The sequence below is a fragment of the Ambystoma mexicanum genome, chromosome 2p (genome assembly GCF_040938575.1).
Source record: "Ambystoma mexicanum isolate Mex_15411 chromosome 2p, UKY_AmexF1_1, whole genome shotgun sequence".
NCBI lineage: Eukaryota > Metazoa > Chordata > Amphibia > Caudata > Ambystomatidae > Ambystoma > Ambystoma mexicanum.
The window spans coordinates 486,428,543-486,449,057 of NC_090923.1; the positions used below are offsets into that span (position 1 = coordinate 486,428,543).

The 20,515-nt window shown below is 48.8% G+C and overlaps 1 protein-coding gene across 1 annotated transcript in view; it reads left to right on the forward strand.

Moving 5' to 3' along the window:
* Positions 1-20,515, forward strand: part of IARS1 (isoleucyl-tRNA synthetase 1) — a 2,025,584-nt gene that overhangs the window by 773,586 nt on the left and 1,231,483 nt on the right. The window contains exon 15 of the mRNA XM_069643896.1: positions 11,578-11,651. Coding sequence (XP_069499997.1) covers positions 11,578-11,651 — 74 coding nt within the window. The remainder of the gene's footprint in view (positions 1-11,577; positions 11,652-20,515) is intronic.

Sequence of the window (20,515 nt, forward strand, 5' to 3'; positions counted from 1 at the left end):
TCTAACAGTTTTGAGCAGCTTTGAGCAGTAATCTGGATTGTAATTGCTTTTCCTTAGATCCTTAACTTTACGATTTTCTATATCTCTCCATAGTGTATGGTTGAAGTTATAGTTTGGTTTAACTTTTGGGCTTAGGCTGGGTTGCCCCTTTGGTCTCCCCTTTTCATTCTCTTTCATCCCCTTAACATTATGTTAATCTCAATGTCACCTGGCCTAGTAGGCGCGATCTCAATGTCACCTGGCTTAGTAGGATCGCTGTCTGTGTTCCCTGTTTCCCCCTCCCTTGCCTCGTCGCGCCTTGAAACACTTGTGTATAGGTGTGTTATAAATGCCATATCATATCATAACTGAGCCAGCACCCCACACCTAATGTGGAGTGCTGGGGGATACAGTGTATCCCCTTTCTTACCTGGTAACATTTGAATGGCTGGTGGTAGTGGTTTTACCTTTGACTTTGTCTTTATTACTCGCAGGCTGTTCAGCCTTGGTAATGCACAGAAGAGCCACCATTCTATTAAAAAGGGTGGGCTGCTTCTTTTTTCGCCATTTCTTGTGTGCTTGCTGTTTGAGGTCTTCCCCTGCTGTCCTAGGTGGAAGTTTTGTCTTCAACAGTAATCTTTTGGATTCCCCGCCCAGGCTCCAGAGTGTCTGAGAAGGCAGGCAGCGAGTGAGAAGTCTAAAACTCTAGAGTCCTTTGTCTTTCTCCTTGCCTGAAAGCGCACACTCTGTAAAGTTGTGCTGTAGTTCCTGTTAAGTACCCGAACCTGAACGCTGCTGACAAGTCGACCACTGGAGCTGAAACCGAATATGAAGCTGCCATAGTGATTTCCAGTGATTAGAGAGCCTGCTGTGTAACCAGAGCTTCTGTTACCCTTCCTTCCATGCGACCTGGGGATCCCGAAAAGGATGACCGCCGCCCAGAGCCTGAGACCCACTAGACTCCAGAAGACTTGAATTTTGACCCATCCCTTGGCGTGCTGCGTGCTGCAACCTTGGTGTGCTGCAATACCATGGCACCTCGAGCCATTACGCGGTGAACAGTCTTCCGAATCGCGCTGAAACTTTGTTGGCTTCCTTCTGAACCTCCAGAGACTTGATTTGAGTCCTAAAGTCGCCTCACCAGAGTGCTGTACCGGATTCGTGATGAGAATCGAACCAGCGATATTCAGTCTTCTGGCGCCTGAAAAGGGCACCAAAACCACAGAGCTGCATCCAGCTGTGAAGAAACCCCTGCCTGGAGTCTTCCCTGTTGATCCCTGCTGCAAATTCCCCTTTTGTGTCTGTCTTCAGGACAATGATTTCATCGACCAGGTTTTTGGCTGCAGATCCCGAAGACGTCCAGCTGCAAACTCTACTTCGTTGCTGAGGTACTGGGTTGGCTGGGTTATTATTTACCTTAAACCTTTTTGTGATTCCTTTGAAGCTTTAGGGGTGATGTATGTGATATGAGTCATCTCATCCAGGTTCACCCAGGCCCATTGCTGGAATCCCTGTGTGTCTTCTCTGAAGTCCCTGGAACCTTTCTACAACTAAAATACTTACTGTTTGAACAGCTTTCTTCTTACATCTGTCTTCAGATTTTTCCTTCCCAGTCTCCAATTTACTAGAGCAGTCTTGGACATTCCCATTTTTAGGGCTTTCCTGCCAGAGGACCGAGTGCCCAACATCTTTCGGGTGGCCCATGCCCTCCAATGCCAGGAGCAGGTCTCAGCCAAGGCTTTCCTGCGTCTTCTGGGCCTCGTGGCCACCTGCATCCTATTGGTGCCGGGCGCTAAGCTGTACATCACTTCAGTGGCTAATCCTTTGCCAATGGTCGCAGTTCAGTGCCACATGTCGGACCTTTTACACGTCTCAGAATAGGTGACTCAGGATCTTGCGTGGTGGACCATATGGGACAACTTGCTGAGAGGCACATGGTTTTGTCAACCTTGAACCCAGGTGACAGTGGCCATGTTCTGACTGGTTGGGGGTGCTCACTTGTCAGATCTGACTCTGTGCAAACTGGTCTCCTGCATAGGCTCTGGAACACATACACTTGCTGAAGCTAGGGGCAAGCAGTGTGACCCTGGTCGCTTTTTTCCCCTCTGTGAAACGCAAGACTGTGGTTCTGATAGACAACACAATGGCCATGCATTACCAAATACGAGCAAGGTGATGTGGGGTATTTACCTCTGTGCAAAGAAGCAGTGCGACTCTGGTTCTGGGCTCTGAAGAACAGTCTCTTTGACGGCAGCCCAGCTAGCCGAAGGATAAAACGTCTCAGTGGAAGCCGTGAGCAGGCACACTTCGGCCTCCTATGAATGGTAGCTTTGCCAGGAAGTTATGGAGGATATTCTTTGGCAGGAAGTTATGGAGGGTAAAAAAAAAAAAAAAAAAAAAAAAAAGCCTAATTAATTCTCTTTTGGAGGACTCCTAAAGTGGACTGCTTTGCTTCCAGTGTGAACAGGAAGTGGGAGTTCTTCTGCACCAAAGTATCCGCTATTTCCAAAATACAAGAATTGCAAAGAAACGTAGTTTCTCAGTACTGACCATCTGAGGGACTAGTCCATTTCATCATAACAATGAGCAAACGGAAAGGGGAAGGGAGGCTGAAGGCTGAAGGCTTTCGTTCCGTTCAAAAAAGTCAGGTACAAAAAGAAGGGTGTTTCATTGAAATCAATGAACGAGAAATAAGTTGGTCACTGTAGTGACTAACATACTCTTAGTCCATAGTCCCCTTTCCTCTATACTGTATGGGCGTCCCTCACAAGGGACAGGAGACGGAACTCTTTTCACCAGAAAAAATCTTCTTCCCCTTTAAATTTAGAGGCGTGCTCGCCTGACTCAGCCCACCAGTGCCACTCCTCAGTCCCCATTGACGCGTCGACAATGATGGGCATTACCTAATGACACCAGTATTAGGGGGGAGGATGGTGGGACGTATGAGTGAAAGGGGACTATAGACCAAGATTACAATAGTCAATAGGGTGAGTAACTGTTAATTACTCGTCCCCTTTCCTCCATACTGTATGGGCGATTACAACTGAATGTAGCCCCAGGGTGGAGAGTTGCCCCTTCTTAAGAACACAGGTTTCTTAGAACCGCCTGCCTGAATGCCGCCTCTGACCTAGAGGCGGCGTCCCAAAAGAAGTGTTTACAGAAAGCTGAAGAGGTGGCCCAGGTTGCCGCCCTGCCACGGCACATGCCATTGTAACGCGATGGCCGTGGCTTTGGTTCTCACCGCATGGACATGTATGTTAGCTGGCACTGGTTTGTGCTGCCCCTCATAGGCCTCCTTGATGGCCGCAATCATCCCCTCATTGAATAACCGGGCCTTGACACACCGAAAGTGACAAACAAGGTGTCCGCATTTCCTCATTGAGATGGGAGGAGGTGGTCACCTTGAGTAGGAAAACAAAGTGTGTCTGCAGGACGACCTTGTCCCTGTGAAAGGTGGTGTAGGGTTCTTATGCCACCAGAGCCTGGATCTTGCTGACTCTGCGAGCTGAGGAGAGGCTCACAAGCAGAGCTGTCTTTATGGTGACCAGCCTGATGTCCGCCGACGAAATAGGCTCAAAAGGGTTGTGCACCGAGGCGCCCAACACAACATTAAGGTCCCACGCCAGGTGTGGCTTCTTTATAGGCGTGTAAAGCCTTTGGAGGCCCGCCGGATGTCGCTTGACCATTTGCTCTTATATTGGCTCTTAGTAGCCTTGCTTCTAGCACCCTGGATGATCTCTAGGTTAGCCTGAAATTGGTTTAAGCGTTTCAGTTTGACATGCTCAGGAGCCATGCTGCGAGGGCTAGCTTGTGAGGAGCAGGGTGGAGTACCCTGTCCCCCTGGTGGGCCAGGAGAGGAGCTGGGTCCAGCAGTGGTACTGAGAGGGTGGTCTGTCCGACAGGCTGAGGAGCCCAGAGAACAACGGTCTGGCCGGCCACCAGGTAGCTATCAAAATGATGCTGAGGTGCTGAAATTCCTTTATCTTGCAGATCACCCTGTGACTAGTCCCTGTGGGCTGGAAGGCATATGCTGTCATGCCGTTCCATTGGTCCTGGAATGCATCGCCCAGGGAGCTGGAACCCTGCCCCTGCAGGAGGTGAACTGTTGGCATTTCCTTTTGTCCCAGGAGGCAAAAAGATCCTCCCGGTGATGTCCCCACCTGAGGAAGATCTCCCTTAGTACCAGATTGTTCAATTGGCACTCGGAATTGTCGGTCCCCAGTCTGCTGAGCATGTCCGCTTTCAGGTTGGATTCCCCCGGGAGGTGGACAGCCCTGAGGTAAATGTCATTCTCCAGAGCCTATTCCCACAGGCCGATTGCTAGGTTGCACAGTGGAGGGGGATCTGGTGCCCCCCCCCTGCTTGTTTACATAGTGCATGCTGGTGGAGTGGTCTGTCTAGATAAGCACTGTCTTCCCCTCGATAAGAAGGAAGAAGGCCTTGAGAGCCAACAATATGACCTTCAAGTCCTTAGTAACTGTGACCTGAGGGGCCGGCTGCCGCAAGGGCTTGCCCTGCCTCAGGTTGAAATCTGCGGACCCCAAGTGGCGGTCCGAGGGGAGAAAGGGCAGAATGTTGACTGGCTCTTGGGAGCCCTTCTCCTGGCTCCATGAGGATGCAAAGTGCAACTGTAATCTCCGCCTCCTGAGTCTTTTATTGCCATAAGCCCCATTAGGTTTGTGGTACCACCAGGCCGAGGTCACAGGCCTGGAGACGAAGTGAGCTGTAGCTCTCTTGATGGACGCAATCTTGTCCTCCGAGGGACCTGGAACTCCAAACATGGCAAGATCCTGAGAAACTGGCAGTGCCCAAGTTTCTGATTAAGGGATGGCCAGGCATACAAGGGTCACTAACCGATGGTGGCAATATCCTAAGAAACTGGCAGTGCCCAGGTTTCTGGAACTCAATCCTGGCAGAGGCTTGAAATACCCCTACCTTCCTACATTTCTGCAAAACGCTAAAAGCCTGGCTCTTTCACTAATACCGGCCGGATGAATAAAAATCCTACTTGCGTATATCCAACATAACTACACTACTGTTTAAAATGGCAAGCCCAATGCTTCCCCCCCCCCCCCCCTTACATTGCAAAGCGCACTGCTTAAAATAAAAACTCAGATGCATGAAGCCTTGCTTCTCAATATGAAGTATGGCAGTCTTGGCTGGAGCAGCTCCTGCCGTCCAGAGCAGTTTGTCTCATGGGAGACAACCCTGGTCTCTCAGACTGATTCTTTATGATTGTAAATCAATGCCCACTTATCCTCCAGGAGACAACCAGAATAAGATTCCTAAATTTGCCAGTAATTTGGAGTTGAGACTTTTTCGGATTGATGGTGAACCCCAGGTCGTGGAGTGTGTTCATCAGGGCGGAGGCAGTATGCTGAACCACTTCCGGATAGGTGGCCTGGACGAGCCAGTCCAGGTATGGGTAGACGTCGTGGCCCTGGGCCCTGAGGACGGCTGCCACTGCATTAATCAACCTGGTAAATACCTTGGGAGCCAAGTTGAGGCCGAAGGGTAGCACCTTGTTTTGGAAATGGAAGCCCATGATCCCTCAGGAACGATGCAGGTGCCAAATCGGGATGTGTAGGTAAGCGTCCTTCAGATCCAGGGAGCACATCCAGTCTCCCCCTGTCCAGTGTTTTTGCTATAAGAGCTGGTGTAATCATCTTGAATGTTTGCAGAGGGAGGGAGAGATTGAGGGTGGAAAGGTCCAACACAACTCTCCGGACAGCCTGGTGGTTCTTCTGTATGGTGAAAGTCCTGGAATTGGGACTTCTTTCACAGCCCGGCTCTCGATGAGCGACCGGATCTCAGCCAGCAGAGTTGCTGTCGCAATCTGTGGGGGAGTAGGGAGGAGAGGAAGGTACCGATAGGCGGTACCCCGTGGAGACTACAGAGAGGATCCAGGGGTCTGAAATATTCTGGTGCCAAAATTGCACGTGAAAGACAAGCCTGTCCCCAGTCCCACCCACACCCCCACCCCCCCAACTCTCCTGGAGACACGTGGAACGGAAGGGCCGTGTCATGCCTTTTTTCCCCTCTGAGGCTGTTGCAGAGGAGGGGGATTGGAAAAAACCCTTGCCCCCCCCCACCACCTTTTTTGTTCCCTCGATGCTGACTCAGAGAACGGTCCGGTTGTCTGGACCTCCGTTCTTGGAAGCCTTGGAACCCGCCAAACGCCTCCCCCTTGTCGGAGATTTGCTGCGGCTGGGCTGGGTGAGGCCTTGGGTGTGGCCTTTGTAAGATTAGATAAAGACTTTGTGGTTTGGCAGCTGTTCTTTTTTTTTTTATCTAATCCCCGATCTGTGGTGAAGTGGAAGAGGTCACTGCCTCGAAGGGAAGGTCCAATGTGCGTTCCTGGACATCAGGATTAAACTTGGTATCCCGTAGCCAGGCTGTCCTTCTCCGTGGCTATGCAGAAGGCCTGGGCAGAGGTATCGATGTGGGCCACTGTGGACCCCATGATGTCCTGCGCTTCCAGCCTGGGTTCTCCTAGTCTCGCCTTGAAGCGCGCTTGGCTCTCTGCCGAAAGTTCTAGGAGGAAGTTCGCATTTTCCTGCCAAAGCCCTTGGTTAGCGGCTGCCAACATGGAGCTTCCTCCCGTAGGCCTCCAAGATCTTCTCCTTGCCTAGCAGCTTCGAGGATGAGGTGGCCGAGGACGACTGAGGCTTGGAATAGAGCGACGCTACAGCTATCACAGAAGAGTGCGGTTGAGGATGCGCTGAAAGCAAGAGTGTGTCCCCCTCCATCTGCCTGTACTTGGTGTTGAGGCGCCGATTGTGGCTTGGGCCGAGTGTGGCTTGAGCCACCCCTTCTTGGCCAGGGCAACTATGTCTTTCTGTAAAGAGATCCCCATTTTGGCAGGGTGTCTGAGGGTGAGGACGTCAGATAAGACCTCTTCCTAAGGCTGCTCTACCTCGGGGCTGAGGAAGGCCCAAATATTCTGCCAAACCTGCAAGATGTTTGTGGAAGGCCCTGGCTGAAGATGGCGTATCGGGGTCCTCCTCCTTGTCTGTTTCTGTCAAGCTCGGGGGTCCGGAGCTGGTGGTGTGCTGGGCGCCGTGGACTGCGAAGTAGAGACCGGAGCCGGTGGCGGATGTGGAACTGCCTGTACTGTGGGAGGCAGGGAAGCCAGAATCGGAGGAGCCGGCTGGGGCAGCAGTGTCTGGACTGGGGCCTGTGCCACCGGAGCCATCAGTGGAATGACTGGGTGCCGGTGGGGTGACCTGAGGGAGCATGTCCCAGATGGCATCCTGGAGGATGGCCCCCATCTGGGGAGTTCGCAGCAGCCCATTGAACCTTTCGAAGAACCTGTCTTCGGAGGTTAGAGAGGTGGCAGGTGATATTAACGGAGTGTCCAAGGGCTGCTGGGGCCAGGGCGCACACTGCCTGGGGTGCAGGGGAAACCTGCCCTGCGCTGCAGATAGATAATCTGCAGGCCACGCACCTGGCTGACATCAGTCCCACCTTTTGTCTCTCTTCTCCACTGGCTCAGCAAGAGTGGGTATCGGATGAGCGCCATTTTGGCCATTCTGGCCATTTTGACTAGCTGTGTGCTACCTGCCAAACTCGTGGGGCCTGGCTCGCTGAAACAGGCCCCGTCCAAGACGCTTGGTGTTGGAACAAAAGGCCTATACAGCACCTCAAGCCGTGACCTGGAAGGCGTATTGCCCTCGGTAGAGCTGCCGGTAGTGCTGCATGAAGGCGCCCCCGGATATGATGCCAGTACTAGGGCGTTGCCCCTCGGGAGTAACTCCTGTAAAAGAACCTTGCAGCCCCTCAGCACTGACACCGGAAGGATCCGGAGACCCCTCGTCCATGAGGCCGGTAGCTGGACTAGCCTTGGTACATGTGCCGGTACTAGGGTGTTGCCCCTCAGGAGTAATCCTGGTATTTCAGGCCGTGACCTGGTAGGCGTTTCGCCCTCGGCGGATCTTCCGATAGTACTGCGTATGGGAGCTCCCTCGGACATGTCGATACTAGGGCGTGGGCCCTCGGTGAAGACCCGGTAAAAGAACCTTCCTGTCCCTTTGCAATGTCCCCGGGAGGATCCACTGACCCCTCGGCCTACTGGCTGGTAGTTGTTTGGCCTTGGTACGAGAACCTGAGCGGTTCCTCCCGCGCGGGCGAGTACTTGGAAGGAGTCTCCCTTGCAAGGTGCTCTGGAAAAGAGTGGCCCTACCTTGGGCCTAGATTGATGATTGTCCTTCCGGTCCTGATCTCTCGAAGAGCTCCCTCCACCTGGCTAGTCTGTCTTCAGAGACCTTGAGGAAAGCGCCTTACACGCAGTACTAGCATGCCAGCCGTGGTCGGGGCCAAGACAACGTAGGCAGAGGGTGTGGGGGGGGGGGGGTGGGTCTGAAGTTGAAAAGAGCCAGCTGCAGGATGGACACCTGCTGAACCCTGTAGAAGTCGACATGCGCCGGTGTTGGGGAAGAATGCTCCAAATGGCTAATTTCCCTTACCTAATGAGTCCCTCGGCAGCTTTGCTGGATTTCTAGAGTTTATTTTTTTCACCTGGTAAGAGTGTGAGCCTTTGTCCCCACTCTTACATGCGTTTTTCTGTGTGCATTTTTACCATTTGTGTGATCTTGGGCTCTGGAGCCTCACCTACTCCATGGGCATCATTTTTGTGTCTTACACAGCACCTTCAGTGCAGTGACACAGGGTTGTCTTTCAGGCTTCCCAATGACTCCATTTTTCTGGGACTGTGTCTCCCAGAAACATGTAAAGTTGCCATTAACTTTATGTAGTCTCTTTAAACCACAGACCCCAATACACCCCATCTTACATGGAGTATTGGAAAGGGTTAATTCTTATCCCTTTTTCTCTGTTTCTCTTGGAGCACTGTTTCGCTCCCTTTTCATCAAGACTTGGCTGGTGGCAGTGGTAACTACCCTATTGTTTCTACCACAGTTATCTTAAATAACCATGGTATTGTTTTAGGCTATTATATTAGCCTCGAACATAAACCCGCTTGTCCTAATATATTTTAATTTGTCTCCGGCTGGGTTTATTCGCCATTTCTTTTTGTAAAAGTCTTTCTCGTGTTTTTAACTGCGCGCCAAACCGGGGTTGATTCCTTTGTTTGCCGTTTTTTCGCATGCTTCTGCACAGAAGCCCTCCTTAAGGTGCTTGAAAGTCTGGGTAGGCAGGATGTGAGGGAGGGGTCTTAGGACCCCTGCCATGGGTTCCCTTGGTAACCCAAGTCGTACTCCTGTTTGATTGGCTGGGTGACTGTCGTTGCCAGGACAGCCACCCTGTTGTGTGATTGACGGCCAGGCTGTATGAATGGGGGAAAACTGCATAAAAAGCAGGTCTCTGGGATTGGACAGGCGGAGTTGCCACTGGAACGAAAGAACCAACGAGGAGCTGACTGAAGAGGACCCCTACAACGACTGAACCGCCCGGTGAAGCCCTGCTGCAGGTCCGAATCTTCAAAACCCGACGACAGAGAAGATCCTCCAGGAATCTTATTCCCCTGAGCTGGCGGGACTGACCGCCCAAACTTCAAGCCAGGACCCCTCCTCTGATCGAAATTGACCTATTGACTTTGGCCTTAAGCCTTTTCTACTTGATTCTATCACTGTAGTTCCTCTTGCTCTATTGCCTGTTGGTGTGGTTTAATTTCTGCCTAACTTTGTCTTTCCCTCCCTTTTTAAAATTCTGGAGTGCCATTTTGCTCCCACTTCATTTTGTGAGCTTAACTTGTCTGGAAGTGGAGTGGTGTATTAAGAGTGTGATTTTTGAAACTGATTTACTTGAAATGTTATATAACTAAAAAGTAAATACATGTATATTCTTTTACTTGGAAACCTTGAGTCTGTGTTTGCCTGAATCATAGTAATTGCTGTCCTTTGTGTAACTATTTGATACGGTTCCCTTACTCTTGAGATAAGTCTGGCTGCTCAGCCGTTGCTGCCACTTTAACTGTGTAGTACAGGCTTGTACCAAAGGTGAATTTGTACTGTCACTTGTAGTCTTAATTGTGCGTGGTGTTCCCAAAGCGTAAGGCCATGTAATTCCATACGCGGATACTTCTCTTCTGTCTTCTTATCATTCAGGTACTCGGTCCTCAGGCATCACGCGCCTCCCCGGCTGCATATAATTCTGCCTAATAGCCGGGGAGGCGCGTGATGCCTGAGGACCGAGTACCTGAATGATAAGAAGACAGAAGAGAAGTATCCGCTTATGGAATTAAATGGCCGAAGCCAAAACCAGGAGCGCTAGTGAATTCGGCCCGTTCCAGTCAACGCGGAAAAAAGGAATGGCGTTGGTGGGCGGAGTCAGGCGAGCGCATGCTCTCAGGGCCGCCCCCCTGCGCGCCTCTAAATTTAAAGGGGAAGATTTTTCTGGTGAAAGGTTCAGTCTTCCGTCCCTCGCGAGGGACGCCCATACAGTATGGAGGAAAGGGGATTCGACGTAAGAGGTGCAGAAGAGAATCTTTCCTACCACTACTGCACTTTATAGAAGATGTGTGCAGGAAAAATAAATAAAGCACTTTACAATTCTCCTGCAGTGGTACCCATAGGGAATAATCTGTGCTCCTAATAGAAATGAGCTTAGCAAGTCAAGTTGTCCCAGGAGGATAGCTCAGCGTGCTCGTCTTGGAAACAAGACGACACGGAGCAACACAGGTTCGATCCCTGGGTCCGCGCTTAGAAACCTCTGGGTATTAAGCGCGTTATAAATAACCTATCATATAAAGCAAAAAAGCTTCCCTGACTTCCAAAAGTCAGGGAAGGTTCAAACAAATAGAAAAAAACTAAAATTGTTCATAACATGGATTTTAGCTTCCTAGCTCATGGCACAGTATATTTGTTAACAAAACACACATAATCTATAGTTTTCCCCTTCATCTTCAGTTGACAATAGTGTACTTGTTCTTCCTTGTGAGTGATCTTTACTCTCTACCATTGCTCTCCGCGTTCGTTCAAGTATAAACCTTACTACTTTTTCACGTTTACCAGTAAAAGTTTGGGGCTTTCTTTTGTAGAAACACTGCAGGTCCTCTAAATGTTAGTCTCTCTAATTTCCAGGTGTTGGTGTATGATAATGAACATTCTGCGATTCAATTTGGGAGGTATTTCTAAACCTTTGTGAGAGTAGCATTTAGATAAGGCCCACTTGACTGATGTCTGGAACTGTAGCTGCATTGAGAGAACCGGCTTAACTGTTTTCTACAGACGTTTTCCTGTTTTAAGCCTTTTTTTTCAGGGAGTATTTCACTTGAGCCAGCAGCTGCTTACCCGCTCAGCACTGTTACACTTCCAATCGCCACGTCTCAACGGTTGTTCTTGGTGGCAATCTAATGTAAATCGGAGCAAATCTTCACACTGCTACGTGTATAGTTCACACAGCTACTATTGGGCAGCAAAATCACCATATACACTGGTGGAACATATTTTCAGCATGTATTTAGGAATGTGTGTGTGAATAACTAGAACTAGCTCGCTAGGTGTTGAGAGATTCATAGTCAGTCTTTGGAAGCCAGAGACAAATGTTTTTCCCCTCACATAATGTGTGAAAAATCTCAGACAAATCTTTGTAAGATATTAGCATGTTATGAGAAATGTAAATAGTTTTATTTTTTTGCAGGTTGTTTGCATTGGGTCTGTAGAAGAACTTGCAGAGCTGACTGGAACAAAGGTGACCGATCTACATAGGGAAAGGTCAGTGGCCAAGTGAATATGCATGTGTAGTTCTCATGGGCTGCGATCATCATGAAAGTGATTATAGGGACTTTTATTCTCTGTTTAAATCCATTGACCTACTTTTAGTAAATACAGAACACAATACAGCTACACTTGTTAACTGGGAACAAACCTGTTTTAATTTTTGCAGTATGAGTCTTTGTAAAACCTGCATGTTTGCACCTTGTATAACTTTCCTGTGCCCCTTTGGAAATGGGGGTGCCTACTAGTATTTTTGAAACAGTGCAGTGTAAATCTCAGATCATGTGTTACCAGCGGCCCAGTGTGTATCTCAACAGGTTTGTTGCACCCTCGCCTGAGGAGACAGAGCAGCCCAAAAGCACATTGAAGAGTCAGTGGGCATTTGATGCTCTCTTTTTAGGGAATGCATTGCTCCCACATACCTAAAATTAACCTGAGAAGCAATCTGAACCAGAAATGTTTGTCAGGCATGTAATGGCTCTCCAGACGATTCCAAAACTGTTGTGTTAAGACAGAATTAAAAATTTTGGGAATTATTGGGCCACATGTTAAGAACACCATAACTTTATTTTTTCCTTTTTCTTTTCGGATCACTGACTGTTTTTTTGGCCAGGCTTTGTGATTACAACCCTTTTTACATTATTTATGGTATTGGGACTCCCTCAAGGGGCTCAGTCTCAGGTGTGCCGCAGGCACCTCATTGTTGCCCTAGGATGATTTTACCACCCTACATTGGTTTGAGGAAGTCGTTTTGTGGCAGCTGTCCTTCAGGTTTGGCTTCCCAAGGTGTGCAAGCCATTTTACAGCATTGGTACAACAATATGCCTTTTTGGTAGCCATTGGGGCACCAACGTGGGTTTTTAAATCCTGCTCTCGGCCATTTTGTATTTTGGAGCTCCTTTTGTTCATGGTAAACACAAGAAATGCTTACAATGAACCATCTAACCAGTGGACACTTTGTGACCCCACAGGGAAGCCTCCATTTTGGTTTAAACTGGTATAAGCTAGTGTGTGCGTTTGTGACTTGCCTCTCATTTCTGAGGTGTTGGTCTAGGCTATGTTGCAGTCCTACTGACCAACCAATTTGGTTGGTCACCAAACCCTTTGCCCCCAGCCTCTAGTGACTAGTGGGTGGCCTTTTTGAAGTATTACTTAAAGCCCTGCTTAGTCCCTGTCTCTCATCCTCTAGCTGTTTTTATCTACATCTTCGAAGAAGCAGGTCTGCCTACCTGCTGAAGGAGTATCCCTGCAGTTTCTGCCGTTTTTGCCATTTACAAACTCATTTGGCCATACAGGCTGAGTGCATTATTTTGTGCACATCCCCAGTTTGTGTTTTTTGCTCCTGGAGGTCTATTCTGGGCTTCCTGATTTCTCCAGCATGGGGTCTTGCAAGGATTCAGGTGCTCATGAATATTCCCCGTCGTTAGGCTGGGAATCCTCGGTGAAAAGAAAGCAGCTTTGCTTTAAACTCAAAACTGCTTGGGCTCCTCTATAGCCTGTCAGTGTGCGTTGGGTCATACTGCCCCCAGCCAATGACACTGGTCCTCCTAAGATCCACCTCTGGTGGCCATCTTCAGATTTTTACTGCATGTTTCTTTTCTAGTGTTCGGAGAAGCCTGCTACACTCCACAAATTGTAGGTTTTTAGTTTTTTTTAAATTTTTCGGAGAAATCTTCCATCTATTCTCAGTCTACCGTCACATGGTGACTACTGGCAGCAGAGACCCATTTTCAGCGAAAATCCTCTGACCATCGTTGGATCATCAAACCATGGCGCCAACAGGCCCAGGCTTGGGCCTACATCTCGACGATGGCTGATGCTACGAAGAAGAGCCTCTTCAGGACCTTTGAACCCTGCGGCCTGAAGATCGAGGACTGGCACCTCAAGTGCCTTTGTGTTCACCCTGTCCATGACACGAACGGGTGCAACATCTGCTAATCCTTTTCCTCGAAGACCATGAGGGATCGCCACCTGCGTTTTGTGACATGGATCAAGGAGGGGGATGGCCTCTGACGTGGCCTCAGGGCACAGTCATGCCTCATCTAGGCCGACTGGTACTTTGAGTGCACTCCCTCTGACAAGAAGAGGTACAGGTGCTTTGAGGAAGTAGAAAATCCAGCGCTCCATCAGCATTGTCTATAGTCTCTGCGGCTGCAGGACCAAGTCCTGGACGGGGTCAATCCCAGTCACCGACTTAGTCGACGGTTAGCCTGGTGGCTGGTGGGTTGCCTCTGTGAGGAAGTAGCTGACACCATCCAAACATAAAAACAGCGGCTCTTTGAGAGGCCTGTCGACCGACCAGGCGCTTCACACTGTCAACAACCTCTTCAGCGACGACCACCCCATCTGCAAAGTCAGAGAAAATGACCAACTTCATGACTACATGCTCGCACATCATCTCTCTGCCTCTTAGACCACTGTCGTCGGTGCCAGCGCCCATTCGTATCTCGCTTGCTTTTGTCTCAGCCTTTTTTTCCAAAGGCATCCCATTGGGGGAGAGCCTTGCCTCCTGCTCTGGAGTTCTGCCCAGACTGGTCCTCTGGCCCCTATGGGATCCCCAGGAGATCACCACTACATATCTACACCTGTTTTGAAGAGGATCTGCCTGAAGATTTGTATGCAGACTAGGAAGGAAGGGGGGGGCAGGGACCCCTGCCTCATGAGGGATCTCCATCCCATGAGCCCTACCAGCCCCTCCAAATGGCCTGAGCCTAGCTCCTGTTCCGGCTTCACCACCTGTACCTGCACCAAGGTTCATGTCCAGACCGTAGCTCCACAATCTTCCATCCACACTTCCTATCAAAATAGCCACCAGGAAGCTCAGACTGTCCGTCCGCGCACACACCAGCTCCTCCCCACACTTGGTAACCAGAACAAATCGCCACCCACCTCTGCCCGCACCACTATTAATAAGACACCCAAGCTAATCACCGCCACATCACAAAAACCTACTTTAGCTGTAGCCCCTACCAATTCACTATACCGTCAGCCTATGGCACGGTCACCTGCCAATATATCTCCTGTTAGCCCAACCCTCATGCCTGACTCGTATAACGCCTCTCCCAACAATCACTTTAAAGGAGCACTATTAAAAGTGTGCTCACTAGGCGCACATGCCACTGAAGTACCAGACCTCATCCGGGAACACCATCTAGATTTTATAGCATTAACCGAAACATGGCTTCACCCAGCTTCAGGTCCGCTATTGTCATTCGCTATCCCACCTGGCTATACCATACTCAGAACTGACAGACAAGATACATTGGGAGGCGGAGTAGCCATTATTGCCAAATCATCCCTTCACCTCAGAATCAGCAGTAATGACCGAATAGAGGGCTACGAACTCCTTTCTCTCAAATGAACCATCGACCCCAAAACCACTATCAACCTCCTCTTATTCTAAAGAGCACCTAGCTCTGCTAATCACCCAGATATTGACATCTCATTACTCCTCTGCTCAAACCAAAAACTAAATTCATACTCTTAGGAGACATAAACCTAGGATTCAATGACTCGCAGGATCATAAAGCCACAGCCTTCCACACTGCGCTACAAGATATGCAGTTTGCACAAATTTTGAATACACCTACCCATACCAAAGGGAGAATCCTTGATTGGATTCTAACATTGAATACTGAAGTATCCCTGGAAAACACCATTAACACCTTCTGGTCAGACCACTTTCTAATCCGATTTAATATATCGACTAACAAATCCCAACACGCTCCGTCCTCACCGCCCATCCCAATACTAGTAAGAAACTCACGCCAACTCACACAAGAGAAACTCACCCCTATTATTACAAGATCAACCCAAAACATCCACCAATCCATGTGCTATTGCCCATATCTATCGTACATGTTTAAAAACAAATATTGTTGAAGCTGCCCCACTGAAATCCAAACTACCTAAACGCAGCAACCACTGGTTTAATGATGAACTCGTAGAACTAAGAAGAAACAAAAGAGCCTTAGAGCATTTTATTAGGAAAAAACTCCACAGATGAAGCTAAAAAAGAACTCCAATTACTTACTAAGAAATATAAACTTGCAATTATCTCGCACAAATCTAATACTCTTAATACACGCTTTGCCAAGGCAGCATCCAACAGCAGAGAACTGTTCTCCACCCTGAGAGAACTGGAAACTCCTATTTCCCCCGCAAGCTCAGCCACCGCTATCAAAGCCTGGTGTACCACCATTCAGAATGCTATAGCCTCTACAATCAACTCCCTTCAAGATAAAATTGCTTCTAAAAGAAAACTACTTAACAAAAGTTTGAATTTGGTACCTATTGCATAAACTAAATCTTCTCATACAACCACCTAGTTTTACTTCTCACTTGTCTCCCAGGATCATGTAAGCAAAGTGATCGCCTCTCTCAAACCCTCCTTCTGCAAAGGTGATAGCTTCCCCGCCAAATTAGTTAAATCTTGCTCCCAAACTCTAACCCCATCATTACCAATTTTATTAATGCCTCTTTTAGTTCCAACACGGTCCCAGCTGACATCAAAGAAGCATGGATAACACCACTTCTGGCAAAAACCTCCCTAGATCCCACCATCCCCACCAACTACAGACCCATCACCACAGTCCTCTTCCTCCTTAAAATAATCGATAAGATTGCATATAATCAAGTCCAAGCCCACTGAGAGAATAACCATTTACTAGGTGATAGACAATCCGGCTTTCGGCCTGAACATAGCACAGAGACAGCATTACTTGATTATAAAAAATCTAATGGATTCCATTAGACACTCAGGCCTACTTAGCATCCTCCTATTGCTTGATCTGTCTGCTGCTTTTGCTTTAGTGGACCACGATAAACTATGCCCATCACTCTCCAATAACTTCCAATTCTCCCAAAATGCAACCGCAATCCGAACGTACGTCCAGAGTTGCCATAGGTGATGCAGCAGCTGACCCCATACCAGTCCCTCTAGGTGTACCACAAGGAGCCTGCCTCTCTCCCACATTATATAATGCCTATACTAAACTGTTATTCTCAGCGCTGGATGCCATGGGAGTCATCTACACCAACTTTGCTGATGATACACAGATACTCATCCCAATCACGGTTAATAAAGACCATGACTCCATTACCATAAACAAAATCTACTCCCTTATCCAGAATTGGATGGCTACCAATAGTCTTTGCCTCAATGGCGAAAAGACCGAGATTCTTATTGTTGGTTCACCAGCCCAAATGGAAAAACTGCCCCAAGACTATACCTCTATCATAGAGGACACCCCCTTCCAATCTCCAACCATGTCAAAACCTTGGGGGGCTATTTAGACTTTAGTCTCACCATGACTAAACACATCAATTCCCTAGCCTCTTCCACTGCCTACACAGCTGAACTAATTTCCCTCAGTCGTCAATTCCTCTCCACATCAAACTGCATCACACTTGCTAGAGCCCTCATCATGTCTAAAGTTGATTATTGTAACATACTCCTGCTAGACTCAACCAAGAAAAATCTGACCAAACTACAACTATTACAAAATAAGGCCCTCAGAGCAGCCCTAGGAAAAATGAAAAAGTGATCACATTTCTCAATCCAGGTGAGTGTCATTGGCTCCCCATACAAGCCAGAATCCTCCATAAAACACTATCACTAATAAATGTATCACCCAAAATGCCCCCACCTACCTGAGCGCCTGCCTTATGCGTAAAACACCCTCTAGGCTCCTTAGATCCAACACTGATACTTTGTGTCCCTTGCTTCAAGAGCTATTATGTGTCCCTTGCTTCAAGAGCTCAAGAACCAGAGATTCTTGCTTCACCGTTGCAGCCCCCAGATTATGGAATACACGCCCTACCAGTATCAGCAGCGAGCCTTCCCACATTAAAGAAACTCATAAAATTCTGGATATTTAATAAATGTTAACCACCCTATGAGGCCAGCATTCGACGCAAAGACTTTCGAAACCCGATCTTGTATATAGTGTAACCAAATGTGACTATTCTAGTATGTGTATATATGTAACCTCATAAGTAACTATCTTTTCTGTTATCTCTAACCCATTATGTATTCTTTATGTAATCTGCATTCTGTTTCACCTACCTGTAACCAGAATTCTATGCCTTCTTTTCAGTAACCTACGCCATGATACTTCAGGGTTTGGGCGTATCAACAAATACAATAAATAAAATGTCCTTGGACATTTTAACCACCTTGCATAGGTTGGTGAGGTGATTCAGCAGCGACTGCCTGCTACTCCTGATCTGGCCAGGAGCACTTCAAGCCCTTCTCGAGATCAGCCAACGCTGCCCCGTTGGGCACCATTTATCCCTGGGCCGGTGCTGCCTCCTATTGGTGGAGGAGTCAGTTCACACAGATACTAGAACAGACACCGACACCTCTGGTGTTCAGATGAGTATGACTACCTTCCCGCAGATGGGGAACTTCCTGATGTCAACGAGCCCTCCAGGCTTCACCTCCGGATGAGATTGGCTCCTTCCACTCCATCTCGAAGGCAGCCAAGCTCTTCAATTTGGTGTCAGAGGAGGAGAAGGAGGATGGCTTTCTTTTTCAACGGCGAGAGTTGCAAAGACAACCATTGTGTCTCTCTCCGGTGTAGGACGACATTTGGGAAGATGAACTTGCAGCCATCAAGGCTCCAAATACCACGCCATTGAAGCGCAAGAGGCTGGAGATGTAGTACTGGGTCCTGGATTTGGCCCCAAGGTGTCTCGAGTCATAGCCTTCTCCGGATTCGGTGGTGTTGGCTGCTGCCAGGAAGATATCATCAAGCCCCTCATCGCCTATGATGCATCCTGACCAGGAAGGCAACAATCTTGATGTGGCTGACAAGCGCATTGCCACAGCAGCCTCCACCATCAAGCCCACCAATGCCCTCGCCATCCTGTCTAGGTATGATGGGGAGCTGTGGTACAAGCTTGGGCCCATCCTGGACTGCCTTCCTGATGACAAAAAAGCTGAAGACTGCCATATTCCAGGAAGGAGAGGTGGCTTCAGACCACACCATCACGGTCGTGCTTGACATAGTGGAGTAAGGGTTCGGCCAGATGGGGAATGGTGTGGCTCTTCAATGCCAATGTTGGCTAAAGGCCATGAATTTCTGCACGGACACGCAGACTAAGTTGTGGACATGCCTTTTGATGAGGACAACGTGCTTGGGAAGTTAGTGGATGACACTCCAGGCAAACAACACAGATACGGAGACTGCACGCTCTCTTGGGACTCTGCGGCAGAGAAGGTCATCCTTTTGTTCCCTGAATGGAAGAGTCTCCAGGCCATCCAAGAGGTAGACTACCTCCATCAGCCTTCCAGCTCCACTATAAAGGAAGCCTACAGCGGTAGCTCCCAGGTTTATGGCAGTGGAGGCCAACATCATCCGCCATCCAGGACACAGACAGCCAAGCGGGCCTGAACTGTCTAAGGACATGTGCCCCACTTTTGCACCCCAGTTGGAGGCCTGCTATCGAACTTTGTCAATCAGTGGTGAAAGATTTCTATGGACAAATGGGTGATGGATGTTCTTCAGCAGGGGCACGCTTTATAATTTCAGGACAGGTGCCCCGCAGTCCTCCTTTCACTCGTCAAGAACTCCACATGGCCCAGCTGCTACAGGGTTCAGGCCATGTTATGAAAAGTGGCAATAGAACCGGTCCCTCAGCATCTCCGGGGCTCCAGAGTGTACTTTCTGGAAAAGAAGTGGCAAGGAGGGTGGCGAGCGATCCTAGTCTTGCTACGCCTAAACAAGTACCTAAAGTCCCAAAATTTCAGGGTGGTCATGTTGGAGCATGCGCTAAACCAACTGGAGGAAGGGGTTTTTCTGGCAAATCCTGGCCATGAAGACGCATACTTCCAAACCCCCATTCATCTCAAACACCGGAGGTTCCTGCGTTGCCGTACAGGAGTGGCATTATCAATGAAGTCTCTTCCCTTTGGCCTGAAATCTGCTCCAAGGGTATTCACCAAATGCTTGCCCCGTTTGCTGTGAATCTACGTCTCAAGGAAATCCATGTCTACCCTTACCTGGACGATTGGCTCATCAGGACCCGCTCCAATGCACTGGCAACCTAGCACACGACAGAGAACATGCACCTTCTTTCTTGGCTCAGATTCTCCATCAATTATCCAAAGTCCTGTGTGGTGCCATCGCGGAACGCACTGTTCCTGGGTCCCCAGCTCAACACGATCACTAGTCTGGCGACCCTCCCCCCACCCCTCCTCGCAGGAGAGGGTGAAAGCCATCCTGGGGAAGGTTCAGCAACTATCCACAGCGTTCATCGCAACAGTCCGGTCTATCAAATCAGTGTTGGGCATGATTTCCTCCTGCAACCATCTGGTCCCCTTTTGCAGGATCCAAATGCGGCCTAGACAGGAATTCCTGGACGCCAGATGGCAGTATGTCACAGGCACATGGACAGACAAGATCACCCTCAGACATTCCGTCAAGCTCTTCGATGGTGGTCAGTTTCGGCCACATCTCACTCAAGGAGCCCCCTTCCAGATCCCTCCGTACCAGGCTTGTCACTACGAACGCCACTCTGGAGGGTTGGGGGGCTTACCAAGGACAATCTCACGCCAGAGGCCTCTGGCTCCCAGATCACTTTATTAGCTCGGATTTCTCCATTAACAAATACAAACATTTTAAACCAAAGACATCAAACATAAAACAAATACAAAAACAGTCCCATTACGAATCAAGACAAACCACCATCCCATCCCCACAAACCAAAACCAACCCCCTCAACGAGAAAATAAAAAGGTTAAATTAGCCAGATCATAGCCAGTCTCACATAATTACACAATTTATAGATAAAATCCAAATTGGAGCAATTCGGGATTAAGTACAATGCCCCCTCGCAATCCTGAATGTCATTTGTAA